The 13267-nt window shown below is 36.4% G+C and overlaps 1 protein-coding gene across 1 annotated transcript in view; it reads left to right on the forward strand.

Moving 5' to 3' along the window:
• LOC119773951 (cadherin-18) overlaps positions 1–13267 on the forward strand; it is a 207511-nt gene that overhangs the window by 78498 nt on the left and 115746 nt on the right. The window contains exon 3 of the mRNA XM_038271191.1: positions 11069–11363. Coding sequence (XP_038127119.1) covers positions 11069–11363 — 295 coding nt within the window. The remainder of the gene's footprint in view (positions 1–11068; positions 11364–13267) is intronic.

Consider the following 13267-nt stretch of genomic DNA (forward strand, 5'->3'; position numbering starts at 1 on the left):
GTTCATAGGAACCAGAAGTGGTTCACACAATTAGCCTTTTTTTTTTACTTAAACAACATGTCTTGTCTTTCCCATTATTGAAAGGAGGACTCTAGATTATATTGGATTATTACCGAACACAAATATTGTTTTAAAAACAGATCCTAAATAATAATATTGATAATAGTTTCACTCTTTACTTTGATTGACCTAAAAGAAAGTACACATTTTAGAAATGTTTCTGCTCTTCGTATTTTACAGGAGCAGATAGGAGTAACAATAATTGACCCTGGGGATTTTGTTTAACACAATCAAATGTTAGAAAAGTTCTGCTTTCAATATGTACTTTTATAAAAAGTGGATTTACAAAAAAAAAAGAAAAAACTTTAAGTTAGCATGAGATGATGCTGCTGCCCTAAGTGATTATTTTATTTGTAAGGAACAGGACTGCTAATAAATGCAGGGGATGCTGTATAATTAGCTGATTTCATAGTCATCTAAGGGACTAAAAGGGGGCAACAAAATGTTAGGTTTCATTCTATTTAAACATGAGGAGAAATACAATTTTGGAAAACAGAAAGGATTCCTTGTTTTTCGACATACCTCTATTGCTGAAAATTTGATGCAGGAAAAGATTTAGCTCAACTGACCATGCAGACTATTTTTTGTTGTTGAACATATTGCTAAAACAAATTTTTCCTCTTATTATTCCACAAGAGATGCAGTTGTGGTAAGGTACTCTCCAGCAAGGAGGATGTTTTGTCAAAGGGAATAGAGACTTTAATATCAAAACCTTTGCAAAGGAAATGTAAATTAAATTTGTTACCATATGACAGAAGCAAGGAGAACAGAGAATCTGACATAAATATCTTACATTTAGATAAGGCCTCCATTTAAAAGATGAGTGTATATCCTACTGAAACACTGTATACACCTAAGTCAAGAAAACTGTCTGTGCATAAATACAGTCAGAGAAACCAAGTTTTCTTTTTACATCAGAGTCCCCGGGATATCATGTGCAAGTCTGAGACATCAGGTTGGTTAAAGTTAAAATGACACAGCTGTCTTTATACAGCCTTCCTCCACAGAAATATCTCTGTTGCTGTATAACTTCTTGGAGTTGTCAGCAGCTGTTTGAGTATGGACAGTTCATGGCTCCTTACTGTATAATGGTGTGCCCCAAAACCTGCGGCAACTCAAAGCCTTGATCCACATAAATGATTCTTTGTAATCTAAAGACGGTTGTGAGCCAATCATTCTCTTGGACCATTGGATCTGCAGTCTCTAACCCCATTGCACCACTTGTAAAATCACTTCAATCTTAAGGATTATTGAAGGTGTTTTTTGCACTTTGCACATTCCAAAGGGGCTCAGAGCAGAGCCACTGATCCTCAATATCGATGGGAATCAGCTGAGGTGCTTTAGGCATCTGTTTCAGACGCCCATCGGACGCAGCAGGCAAGTGAGACTGGTGTGACTGCATGCTGGTCCTAAATAAAGCAGGAGACTATGATCAATCACTATGATTTTCAATTTTATCATATATATATATAGCCATTCAAAATTGCCAGTTGACCACCAGCCAAATGGCAGCCTACTTCCCTGCGACTCCCAGCCAAATCCCCTCCAACTCACAGCCACTGGCTTTCTCCTAGGCGTGCATTTTTTAAAATCTTACTCCACCCTTTCACTGAATTACATGTTCTGACCTGGAAATGACGCTTCTCTTTAGATCTTACTGTCCACAAGTCATGACACAAAATATTTGGTCTTGGAAGTTTTTCATGACCCACTATCATATATCTGAACTTGCCCTTTTCATATAAATTATGAATAGAATATAATTGAAAAACTGGAAAAGGGTGATAATGAAACCCTGGATCTGTGGGGCTGAATTCTGTTCAAAGTTATTTTCTCTGATTTGTTACTCCCAGCTGTCCGAGCAGTCCCCTTTGCAGTGCAATGCTTATATATTACTGATGCCCAAATGTATGGCTTGTATAAGTTGTAAACCGTTACACCATATGTGTGTTAAGAGAGACAGGAGTAAATCCAAATAGAGATGCAATTTGCTCATATCACTTTGTGCTTCACTTTTGGCTTGGATGATTTAACTACATGAAGATACAAACACCTCCATCTATATTACCATTGGTCCAAATGGAGTTGTCGTTTCTTTATCTCCACATACACAGCAGTTGTAGATGTGAGGAAAGAGATAAAAGAAACATTATATGCATATATTTATGTTCCAAGACCTCCAGGTGCTTAACAAAAAGTAAAACATTTTTGGAAAATCTGACTGTAATGAGAATTTTTTTTTTTTAATGTTAGGAATTTAAAATTGGTAAGTGTTGGGGACAGCTGCAGAGGGGAAATTACTTTTTTTTTCAGTAACAGATGAAATATATATCAAAAACTTTAAAAAAAATAACTCTTCGACATACCGGTACCTGTTTTTTTTTTGTTTGTTTTTTTCAAATGTACCAGCCTGTCACCAAAATTACATCCAGCTTTTAAAAAAAGCATGATTTGCTTTTCAAGGTAACTTTGTGTGGCATACAGCAATAGTCTTACAGAATGTATTCTGTTTTCTTAAGATAGATTTGCTAGAGTTCATCGCCCCTCGTAGTGAGAGGAAGAAAATGGGGATTCACAAAGATATTGCGCTTTCTGTGTAAACTGGGCAAGCCTGAATCCCAGTAGGTATTGCTAAATGACTGTGATTTAATGAATGTTAAAGGGAAGGCAGAGCATGTGCTGATCAACTGAAATTGATCGAGTTTGTGCATTTTCTCTGAAATTCAGATTATTGTTTTTAGTTTTTTAGGTTTTTTTACCCATTTAACTTGGTATAGATGAATATAAGTGGAGATTTCCCAAAAAAGGATGGATTATATTTCATTACATGGCAAACTGGCAAAGCAAAGATATACTTTTAAGCTTCTGTAGTTGCATGTTCATGTTGCCTGATAATTAGATTAGCAAAGATTTCTCTTGTGTGAAATCTTTGTGAAGTTGACCTTTTCAAGTGTGAAGAGGTCATTTGCAGCACAATTCTGATGAAATTTATAGGTATATTGCTTGGAAATCTGTAAAAGACTGAAATCATTTTTTATTCATTCATGCATTTTAAACATCTCTTTATTGTTTCAGTATATAAAATAATTTCTAGATCTCGGTTTTAACTGTGATGGGAGTAGAGGTCCAGCTAGTAAAAATATTATGTGTAAATATGAGGTGTTTAAAACCTTTTAGTTTAAAGCAGAAAGAGATAAAATTAAACATTTGCAATGCTTTACTTCCAGCCTGTAACATTAATGTAATGGCTTGCAACCTGTTGACACTTTTATCACCCATAGATTTTGGAAGGCAATAGCTATCGAATGCATCATTGGTTCGAATTTTGCGGGTCATGATTTATTGACTCTTGCAAAGGAAGTCAATAGCTAAATTAGCAGTCTGTCTGCAGGCAAAATTACATTTATGAGGTGAAGTGGGGGCTGCTGAGCTGAAGTGAATATATATGCTTTTAGCAGATATAGATTTGGATTGTTGTTAAGTAATAACTCTGAATCCCTGACTAAAAATCATAAATTTATAGGTAGGAATTGATTATCCAACTTGAGCCAGAGCTGGGACATGATTTTCCTGCAAAAGTGACAATAAATCTGGAGAGAGTAGGCTTTTATAGACCAGACTACACCTACAAAGTAATAGGGTAATTGCGTTCTCTTTTACTGCCTCTGTATGCAAACGATATCTACTTTCTTTGTCCTATTAGTGAAACCCTACAACTAATTAAATACCTTATTCAACAGTATCCTTGACTCTGGATCTAATTACAGGCTTCATATTTACAACGAAAAGACGACAGCCTGTTCATCAAGAGTCAGGCTCCAAATAAACAGCTGCTTTCATAATTGGAAATTCATTTACTAGTTGAAGCTTTGATTGGAAGTGCCCTTACGACCTCCTGTTCCAACATGTTAAATATCTAGTTTGTGTATCTAAAAAGATATTAAATTTAGACTCTTAATAACTTTCTGCATCTTTTATGGTGTATATTTTAATACACTATCAGTCCTCAGGGTGTCTGTTCCCACTGGGAATATGTGGAAAAGCATGCAATTTGGGTATTTTCCTGGTCTGAATATGTTAAGAAAACAAAAGGCTGGAGTGATTTGTTTTCGTAGAGTTTATTTACACTAAGTATTAACATTTTTGTTTTTTCCAGATAAGCACTGCAAAACACCATGAAGTCCTTTTAATAATCTAAGGACATGCTATTGATTAGATGTATCTTTAATTAAATGTTTAGTTCAGTTTTGTTTATATAAACTATATCACTGTTTTTTTAAAGTACTGAAGTGTCAGAGTCATGTAAAAGTATAGGTACCTCTCCAAAGACGCTGACTGAAATGTTACTTGATTTAAAGTTTTAAAGTATGAGAGATGTCTTCTACTTAAGTATAAAAATTACTGTTAAAATAGATGTACTCAAGTAATGTAATGAAAAGTATACTTAGAAAGTAAAACAAGAAAAATGCAGTTTGAATGATAATCTTTATATTTTGGTAAACTATTAAGGTCAAATTCACTTAAAATATACACAACCAAGTGCAGGAGAAATTTAGAACAAGTTTAGACAGAAAATACAACCTTTTTGTAAGCCTTCCTTCTTCAAGTAAGGTCAGTGCTGTACACTTTAGTGACCAAGCTATAGTTACTGAAACAGGAGGATTATAACCACTTCATAAGAAGATACTTCGATGTGTTTCTTCAAATTAGATAGGTAGTTTTAGTAAGATAGAATTTCCATGTCTTTGGGCCAGCATAACACACTTCATGCTGTATGACGAATCTTTAACACCCACGAAAGAGTACATTCTGTTTGAATAAGGCCACGACCAGCGCTACTCATCACAACTGGTGGTTTCCCTGTAGCCGAGTCCGACCTTATTGCAGTCGCTGTAGTTGTCTCCGTCTGTTCTTCCATGTGGCTGCTGCTGATTGCGAGACTGGTTTTATGTTTAATGGGAGAAGCGAAACAGGTGTATCGTATTAGTGGTGATGAACAAGCCCAGGCAAGTTCCGACTTTGTTGCAGTGAATCAGTATGTGGGGTCAAAACACTTGCTTTTCTCTCTCTCTCTTAAGATCGAGTACCTAAACCAAACATTGAAAATGTATCGGAGTAAAAGTATGCGATTAAGTTCGGAAATATAGTAAAGTAAAAGTGAAATTTATCATAAAAAATGTACACTCCAGAAAAGTATAAAGTACTCCAAAATATACTTAAGTACATTTATTGCCAAAAGTTTTTGCTCACCCATCCAAATTATTTCAATCAAGTGTTTCAGTAACTTCCATGGCCACAGGATTATAAAATCAAGCACCTTTGAAAGCAGATTGTTGTACAAATACTTAAAAGAATGGGTCGCTCTAGGAGCTCAGTGATTTTCAGTTTGAATTGTGATGGAATGCCATCTGTGCAAAGAGTCCAGTGGTAAAATTTTCTTGATCCTAAATATTTCACAGTCAACTGTCAGCTGCATCACAGGAAAATAGAAGTGCTTGGTGTCGACTGTAACCACGAAGGCGTAAGCCAAGTACTGTGATGGAACAGGGTCAGCGGATGCTGAAGCTCAGCATTCTAGTATGAAGGGGTCAACGAATTCCCGCAGAGTCGATCAAAACACACCTCCAAATGTTATTTGGCCAACAGATTAGCTCAATAACATTGTGCAGAGAGCTTCATGAAAAGAATTTCCATGGCGGAGCAGCTGTATACAAGCCATACATCACAAAATCCAATGCAGAGCATGTGGTGTAAAGTACACCACCACTGCGCTACAGAGCAATGGAGATGTGTCCTCTGGAGTGACAAGTCACGTTTCTCCAACGGGAAATCTGATGGTTGAGTCTAGGTTTGGAAGTTGGCAGGAAAACAGTATATGTCTGACTGCAATTTGCTTTGTAAAATCTGGTGGAGGAGGGATTATGGTGTGGGGTTGTTTTTCAGGAGCTGGGTTTAGCCCCTTGGTTTCATCGAAAGGGACTTTTAATGCTTAAATGCTTCAGCATACCAAGTCTTTTTGGATATTTCTATCCTCCAAATGTTGTGGGAACAGTTTGGGACTGCCCCTTACTCTTCCAGCATGACTGTGCAAAAGAGCACAAAGAAAGGTCCATGAAGATATGGAGTGGATGTGGATCAACTTTTCTGGCCTCCACAAAGTCCTTACCCTGACCCAAGAGAACACCTTTAGGATGAATTAAAGCAGAGACTAAAGGCCAGGCCTTCTCGTCCAATATCAGTATGTGACCTCACGAATGTGCTTCTGGAAGAATAGCTAGGAATTTCCTATAAACACACCTAAAGCTTGTGGATAGCCTTCCCAGAATAGTGAATCTGTTCCAGCTACAAAAGGGTGGACTGACATTGTATTGACTTACAGTCGATTAAGAAAGGGATGTCACTTAAGCTCATATTTGAATCAAGTCAAATTAACAAATAATTTGGGCAGTAAAGTGTAGTAACAATCCACAACGCATGTTTTCTCAAAGCACATTACAAGAAAAAATTTAATAAAAGAAATCTCAATCTAGGAAAACCCAGTTATCTTATGTCTATTGCAGGGCAGCTACATACAACCATGATCACATACACCATACACCTGTGGGAGGAAGCTTGAGTACCCAGAGACAACCCATGCAGACATAGGGAGAATATGCAAACTCAATGCAGTTAGACCCGGAGGCTAGGAATTGAAGCTGCAAGGCAACAGAGCCACAAACTGCAACAACATGCAGCCCTAAAACTATCTATATCATTATTTATGTATTTAATTGAATTTAATTCCATTCTGCTTATTTATACAGCGGCAATTCACAACACATGTTATCGCAAGACACTTTACAGAGACAATTCATCCAGACCATTCAGTCAGATTGGTTCAAAAGTTTTTATTTAAGGAAAACCAGCTTACTTATCATTCATATTAATATTATATATACTTTCTTCAATTTAACATTCATCTGGCCAATAGATGATATCATACATGAGAGCAAAAGGAAAAAAAAATAGTGTTCACAAAGCCTTATTTTAACAGGACGGTCTCTTTAAAGCTGTCACATTAGACCAATACCTCATAAAGATAGATAGCCTCTATATTTAGATTAAGGGGAAAGTAGACTGCCTTGTCCTTAGCTCTATTCTGTACTCCATAGCTTGCCCCAATTTTATCTGTGTACTCTTTGCAGAAATACTATATCTGACAGTTTACAAATGATCAAAGTAAGGTTCAATATGCTTAAATTACACCTGGTACCTGATTAATTAAAAACAATTAAAGTTTTTAGTGTCTTCAGTTTGTAATATATTCTTGAAATATGTGATTTACCAGTTTTTCAGCTGTTTAAGTATTTTTGGTGGCATAAGGAAACTGAATGTAAATTTTTGCTGTAGGCTACTAGGGATAGGTGTTGTAAGAATACTATTTAGTATAACATCTACTAATTTGCAGTACCTGTCCCTATCTGGGCTCCTGGTTACATAAAACAGAAGAAAAAAAAAAGGTTTTATGGAGCAATGTTTTTTTAGAGCCTCCCAGAATCATTATACATTTCAGGGAATTAGTGTAATTGGTCCTAATTTACAATAATCACTTGCTCAGTGGGGTTGCACAGTGGTTGGATAGTAAGCACCATCACCTGACGATCAACAAGGTTGAGATTCAGTTCAGATTTTCTTCCTCTCCCTCTACATGTGTTGTTCTTTGTTGCTTTGTAATATCCCAGTGAGTTTAATTTTTATAGAGTAACTAATAGGTATGTGTAATCTTTTGGCATGGCCCAACTATAAAAAGACCAAAAATACAAGGATCACATGGTATTCCAGTAGTATAATACAATTCAGAAAACTAAAAATTCTCATTTTAATGTTTTATCAATTCAAAACACATAATCTTATGACACTTTACAGAGACTATTCAGTTCAAAATAATCCTACCCTTATCACTATTTACGTTAAAATAATATCACAGCGTCATATTATTAACATCAATTATACTTTGGTCAATTCTTCTGACTTGGAAAAGTACTATACTGTACAAGTACAGGCTATATATCATTTACCATTGTTCTTTGTAAAATATTATTACAGATCTGGGGGCTAATATGTGACAGGTAATTAGGTAATTAGCATCAGACGATACCTCCTGTAAGCTGTTTTTTAAAATTGTCAATTTAATTAAATTACTTGGTAAGTCTTGCAGGGAATTCAAAGTTTGGAAAAAAACTCTTCTGCATGTTATCTGTGGATTCTTGTCAAGAATGTCTCTAAATTATCTGTTGGAGCTGTTTTATTTTATCTTATTCTGTATTTATCCTGTTTACTCTTTTAAACCTTTATTATAGTGTATTGAAAGATTCCTTTGCAGAAAGTTGAAAAAAGTGTGTGCTTCCTTCAAATATATAGTTTTTTCCACATGCTGAAGACAGAACAACACCATGATGTTTTCAAATACAGTTATCACTGATATGATGTTTAAGAGTGCCTAATTGCTAATTCTTTGAACATTGTGTGTTAACTGATTAAAACACTTTAAATTGCCTTTTTACTGAAATGTACTTTATAGATAAACCTGCATTATTTACTTTCCCATTATTTCTTTAGTGTACCTATGATCTCCTGCAATTTTTAAAAGAACATCAATATGAGTTTCTCTGGTATTTGGACTTGCATGAGCACTTCGTTGTATTTGGTAGAGTACTGTTCGTTATGATGGAAAAAAATAACATTCTAATTTCAGTTCTTTCTGAAAAAGTCTGACAGTGTTCCTTAGCTTTTGGACACCACTTTTAATTACATTTTTTTTTTTATTCCTTCAGAAATCTTGCAAAGAGCACCAAGTAATTGATGTTTTATGGATAGAGTATACTCTTTTCACTTCAGTTTTAGTTTAAGGCCTTAGGAGAGCTCTTTGCTTTTACGGTTAAAGAGGTAAAACATTTTTTGGGGGGTTCCTTGGTAATGGAACCTTTTTAGGATACATATTATGTATAATCTATCAGATCGTAATTTGTATTTATAGTGGCTGTCTAAATACTCACAGAATAGAGTAAATTCATTAGTTACTATGTTTTCTTGTCTGCGACATTTATTCCAATTAATTTTTTGAATATATAGCCATCCCTGAGGTCTTTGGATGCCAATTGATATATGGTTTAAAAGATATACCAAAAACTTTTGATACATATGCATATATGGATATGTTTACTGTGGTAGGGTTTATCATGATGAAAGTACTCATTTTGTACATGAAAAAAATCCCTGTTTATTATTTAGTATTTTGTCCAATAAGGCATTTTTTATTTATCCAATACTATTCCTATAGAGGAATAGGGGCTTTACCCGGACTGTTGGTGGCCTCCTTCTTCACAGCTATTCATCAGATATGCATCTACAAACATGAAAAGAAAAACTTTCCCTAGTACTATGATCTGACAGGAAAATGATTTGCTGCTAAATACATACTTCTCATAGTTAATTATGTTAGGATGTCACCCTTATTTTGAAATTCAGCTTCACTGTAAAATAAAATGAAAAAATTAAACTGCTCCACAGCTGAGCTTTTGGCATGAAAGTCTTAATCCTCTTGGTATCAATTATGGCTGAACCAATGGTTTAGCTTCTGCTTTATTCCTGTGGGTCCTGGTTGGAGAAAAAGGCAACACTTTTCCATCTTTAACCATCTTGTAAGGATTTCTCTTAAACCTTTAATCTCTAAAGATGAGGTTCTACAGGGATTCTTGGTTATAGTAATGCCTGGGAGAGGAATATTGAATAATGTGATGTCTGGGTTTGAAGTTGGGAGATTTTTTAAAGGGGAGGAATGTGGGCCAAAGACCACCATGCAGTGAATTAATCCTGCAAAGCCTACTACTCTGTGGAGTACAGATCCTTTACGTAAATTGCAACTGACTGTAATGCTACCCACTGCCATTTTCTCTTAATTATTTCCATTCTTGAGGAAAATATCTGTGACACTCCCCATTATTCTAAGTGGTGAAATACTGTATGTTTTGTTTTCTGACATATTTGATGAAGTGCTTTGTATTTTTTGTATGTTTAAAAAAAAACCAAAAAACTTCAGTATGTTTAAATTTGAGTCTAAGGAAAAGTAACAATTTCTACATCATTTTTAAAGAAAAGACAATGGGAGTCAGGTGGATATTTGAAAACAACAGCCTTTACTGCTCACGCCTAAATAGCCTCTATAAGTCCCTCGACTGGTAACTAGAGGGACAATTTGGGGAAGTTTGATATAACTGTAAATCAAGTGGTTATGGGAAGGCATGTGAGGTTTGTTTGCAAAGATGAGTGGACAAAAGGAAGATCAGCAAACAGTAGAAGCAGAGTTAGCTTTTACAGTAAAACTGGACGTATCACAGAGCTCTATTCAATCCCTCATCTGAAAATAGAAATGGCCTAACTGCAAACTTACCAAGAGACAGAAGTTCCCCTAAACTAAGAGGTCTGGCAAAAAAATCAAGGGTAACCCTGCTTCAGAGGGAGAAACTGATAAGTAGGGCTACTATTTAAGATATAAACCACAAATCTGGAGTTTCAATCAAAAGATGTTGTTGAAATAATGCTGTAAGAATGGTAGTGGTAACAAAGCTTGGGTTATGCTTGATGCATTATTCAGGACCACATGGCCAAATTATGTAATATTTAGCTTGCACGCCCCTCCGAGCTCTGTCCAGAATTTCTGAACTGCTACTACGCAGACAAGTCGGCATGGAAAAATATGCCGAGCGAGCAACAGCTCCTACTGGCGAGGGTTCGTAAATGTGAACACCTACAGACACACCATAATTTAGCCCATAGATACAACTACTATCAACAGATTGTAGGAAAACTCCTGGAAAGAAATGACTGTTTCTTTTGGATGGCATAAAGAGGCTGCTTTTAAGAATCCTCCATTCAGATCTGGAGAAACAAATCTGCTGTTTGAAGATGTTGTAGCAGGATCCCATCATCCATGCTAACACACCCTTTCTCTGCTTTTCCCCCCATCCAGCTTCACTCCAACTCTGATAAAGGTGACGGATCCGTCAGGTATATTCTGAGTGGAGAGGGAGCAGGGTCTATATTTATCATCGACGAGGTGACGGGTGATATTCATGCAACCAAGAGCTTGGATCGGGAGAGGAAAGCACATTATGTCCTGCATGCACAAGCCTTGGACCGCAACACGGAAGAGGCCCTGGAACCAATGTCGGAATTCATAATCAAAGTGCAAGACATCAACGACAATGCACCTCAATTTCCAGATGGACCCTTTGTAGCTGAGGTGCCCGAGATGTCTGAAGTGGGTGAGTAGTGCAGCTTAATAAAATTGAGCTTTAAATGATTGCCTTTTGCTGACAGTTACCGTAAGTCAGAGGGAGGATGAAAAACACGGATCAGAACTGGACTGTAGTGGCTTATTTGCTACCTTTTATATAACACTCATGCCATCATTACATTTGTGCTCTGCAGTAAAAAGGGAAAATATCAAGGGAGGACCTTTGCCTTCACCCTTGTGTATAATTTAAAACTACTCAGAGCAAAATGATTGTATTAATATGACAAAAGTACAGTCAAACATTTACCCTATGCTGCATTTTGGTTTGACAGTCTTCTCCAGTATGTTTGATCTTCTGTAAGCCAGAGTCCTTTTTTCATCATTTTTTATTTATTTTTTCCCTCTCAATGCTCTTATTCTTCCCCTCTCGGGTGGGCAGGTCTTTGTGAGCACTCAATAGTGCCTCTGCCATCAACACTGTAGAGTACCCCCACATTACGGAGGAATGTAAAGCCTCCATCCTCCTTCACTGAGACAGCTACTCTTCGCATGCCCAAGCGTCATGTGGAAAAACATCCACGTTTTGTTCCTTTTTTCTCCCTGGTTCTGTTTTTAGCTTGGATGAACAAAGGCAGCTCTTTTTTTTTCAGTCTGGTGGATTCTATCTCACGTGCAACAGCTTTAAAGTATGAAGCTCTAATACTTTTAAATGATATGTGAACTGCAGCCAAAATGCTGTCAGAGTGTTTTTGCTTCAGATGCATTATAAACATTTGGTTTGTGAAAGTGACAGTGCGGTGGAAGCTTCCCGTTTATTTCAGTCCTATATGAAATTACCCGCAGAAATATATTGGAGACTGAATGACTTCATTTGGGTTGGAGAAGATGAGAGGAGCTGACTAAACATGCAACATTTGACAGGTCTGTCAGCACCCTCTTTAAATACGGTCAATATCTCTATGGTTGCCCTTATGAATATTCATGAGCTGGCCAGGCCTGATGCACACACAGCTCTGCTTGTTGCTGTGTAGGTTTCTGACTCAGGTATGTTAAATAAATTTTTAATAATCACAAGTGATGAATATTTAGGTGTTGGTCTAGGATAAATGTGTTTCTGTAAACCAAGGGGGAGAATCATAAATTTTTAACCAAAAGTGGAGTTTTTTGTTGTTGTTTTTTGTCTTTAGATCCAATTGAATGGGAAAAAAAATGAATTCTAGGCAGTGCCTTGCAAAACCATTCATGCCAGTTTCATTCATTCAAACCATATTATGCTGCAACCACCATCCTTCAAGATTTATTCTTGTCTGCTTTCTAGTCAAACCTCTGGTAATCAAACATATTTCACAACCAGCTAACAAGAGTAAATAAACCCTCACTCCCAAGCCTTGGTTTAGGAATAAATGTCATCAGCCAAGATTTTTATGAGCCAGGCTACTGTCAATTTTAAATACTCAGTTTAATGGGGCTATTTATCATGACTGGCAATGGTCAGGGCTGGTCAACAAAAAGAAAAGTTACCCGTCACATCAAACTGAAGTTGAATGGCTGCACTTACACCAAATATAATGCCAGGTCTATGGTGAACATGCATCCCAGGGCAATGGAAGTTCTGCAAACATTCCATGCCTTTGCACATGTTTTTTTTCATTTTGCATAATTGGGGGTGTGCGTTTTCTGATTTCAAGCATCTGATCATCAATATCAATATTATTAAATTGGGAAAATTCTGAATTCTTAGAGGTTTACTTGGGATGTTCATATCAGGATTTTTGGAGCCAATAAAGATACCGATCACCTACAGGGTTGATACTGTTCACTACGACTGTTATTTTTGTTTGGATTTAGGTATTAATGCTACAACTGGCTTTGTAATCTGGCAAAATGAAATCATGAAATCACCTTATTTAGACAAACAGGCAAAAAAATTGC

This window comes from Cyprinodon tularosa, unplaced genomic scaffold, assembly GCF_016077235.1.
Source record: "Cyprinodon tularosa strain WSP-4 unplaced genomic scaffold, ASM1607723v1 ctg793, whole genome shotgun sequence".
NCBI classification, from domain to species: Eukaryota; Metazoa; Chordata; class Actinopteri; order Cyprinodontiformes; family Cyprinodontidae; genus Cyprinodon; species Cyprinodon tularosa.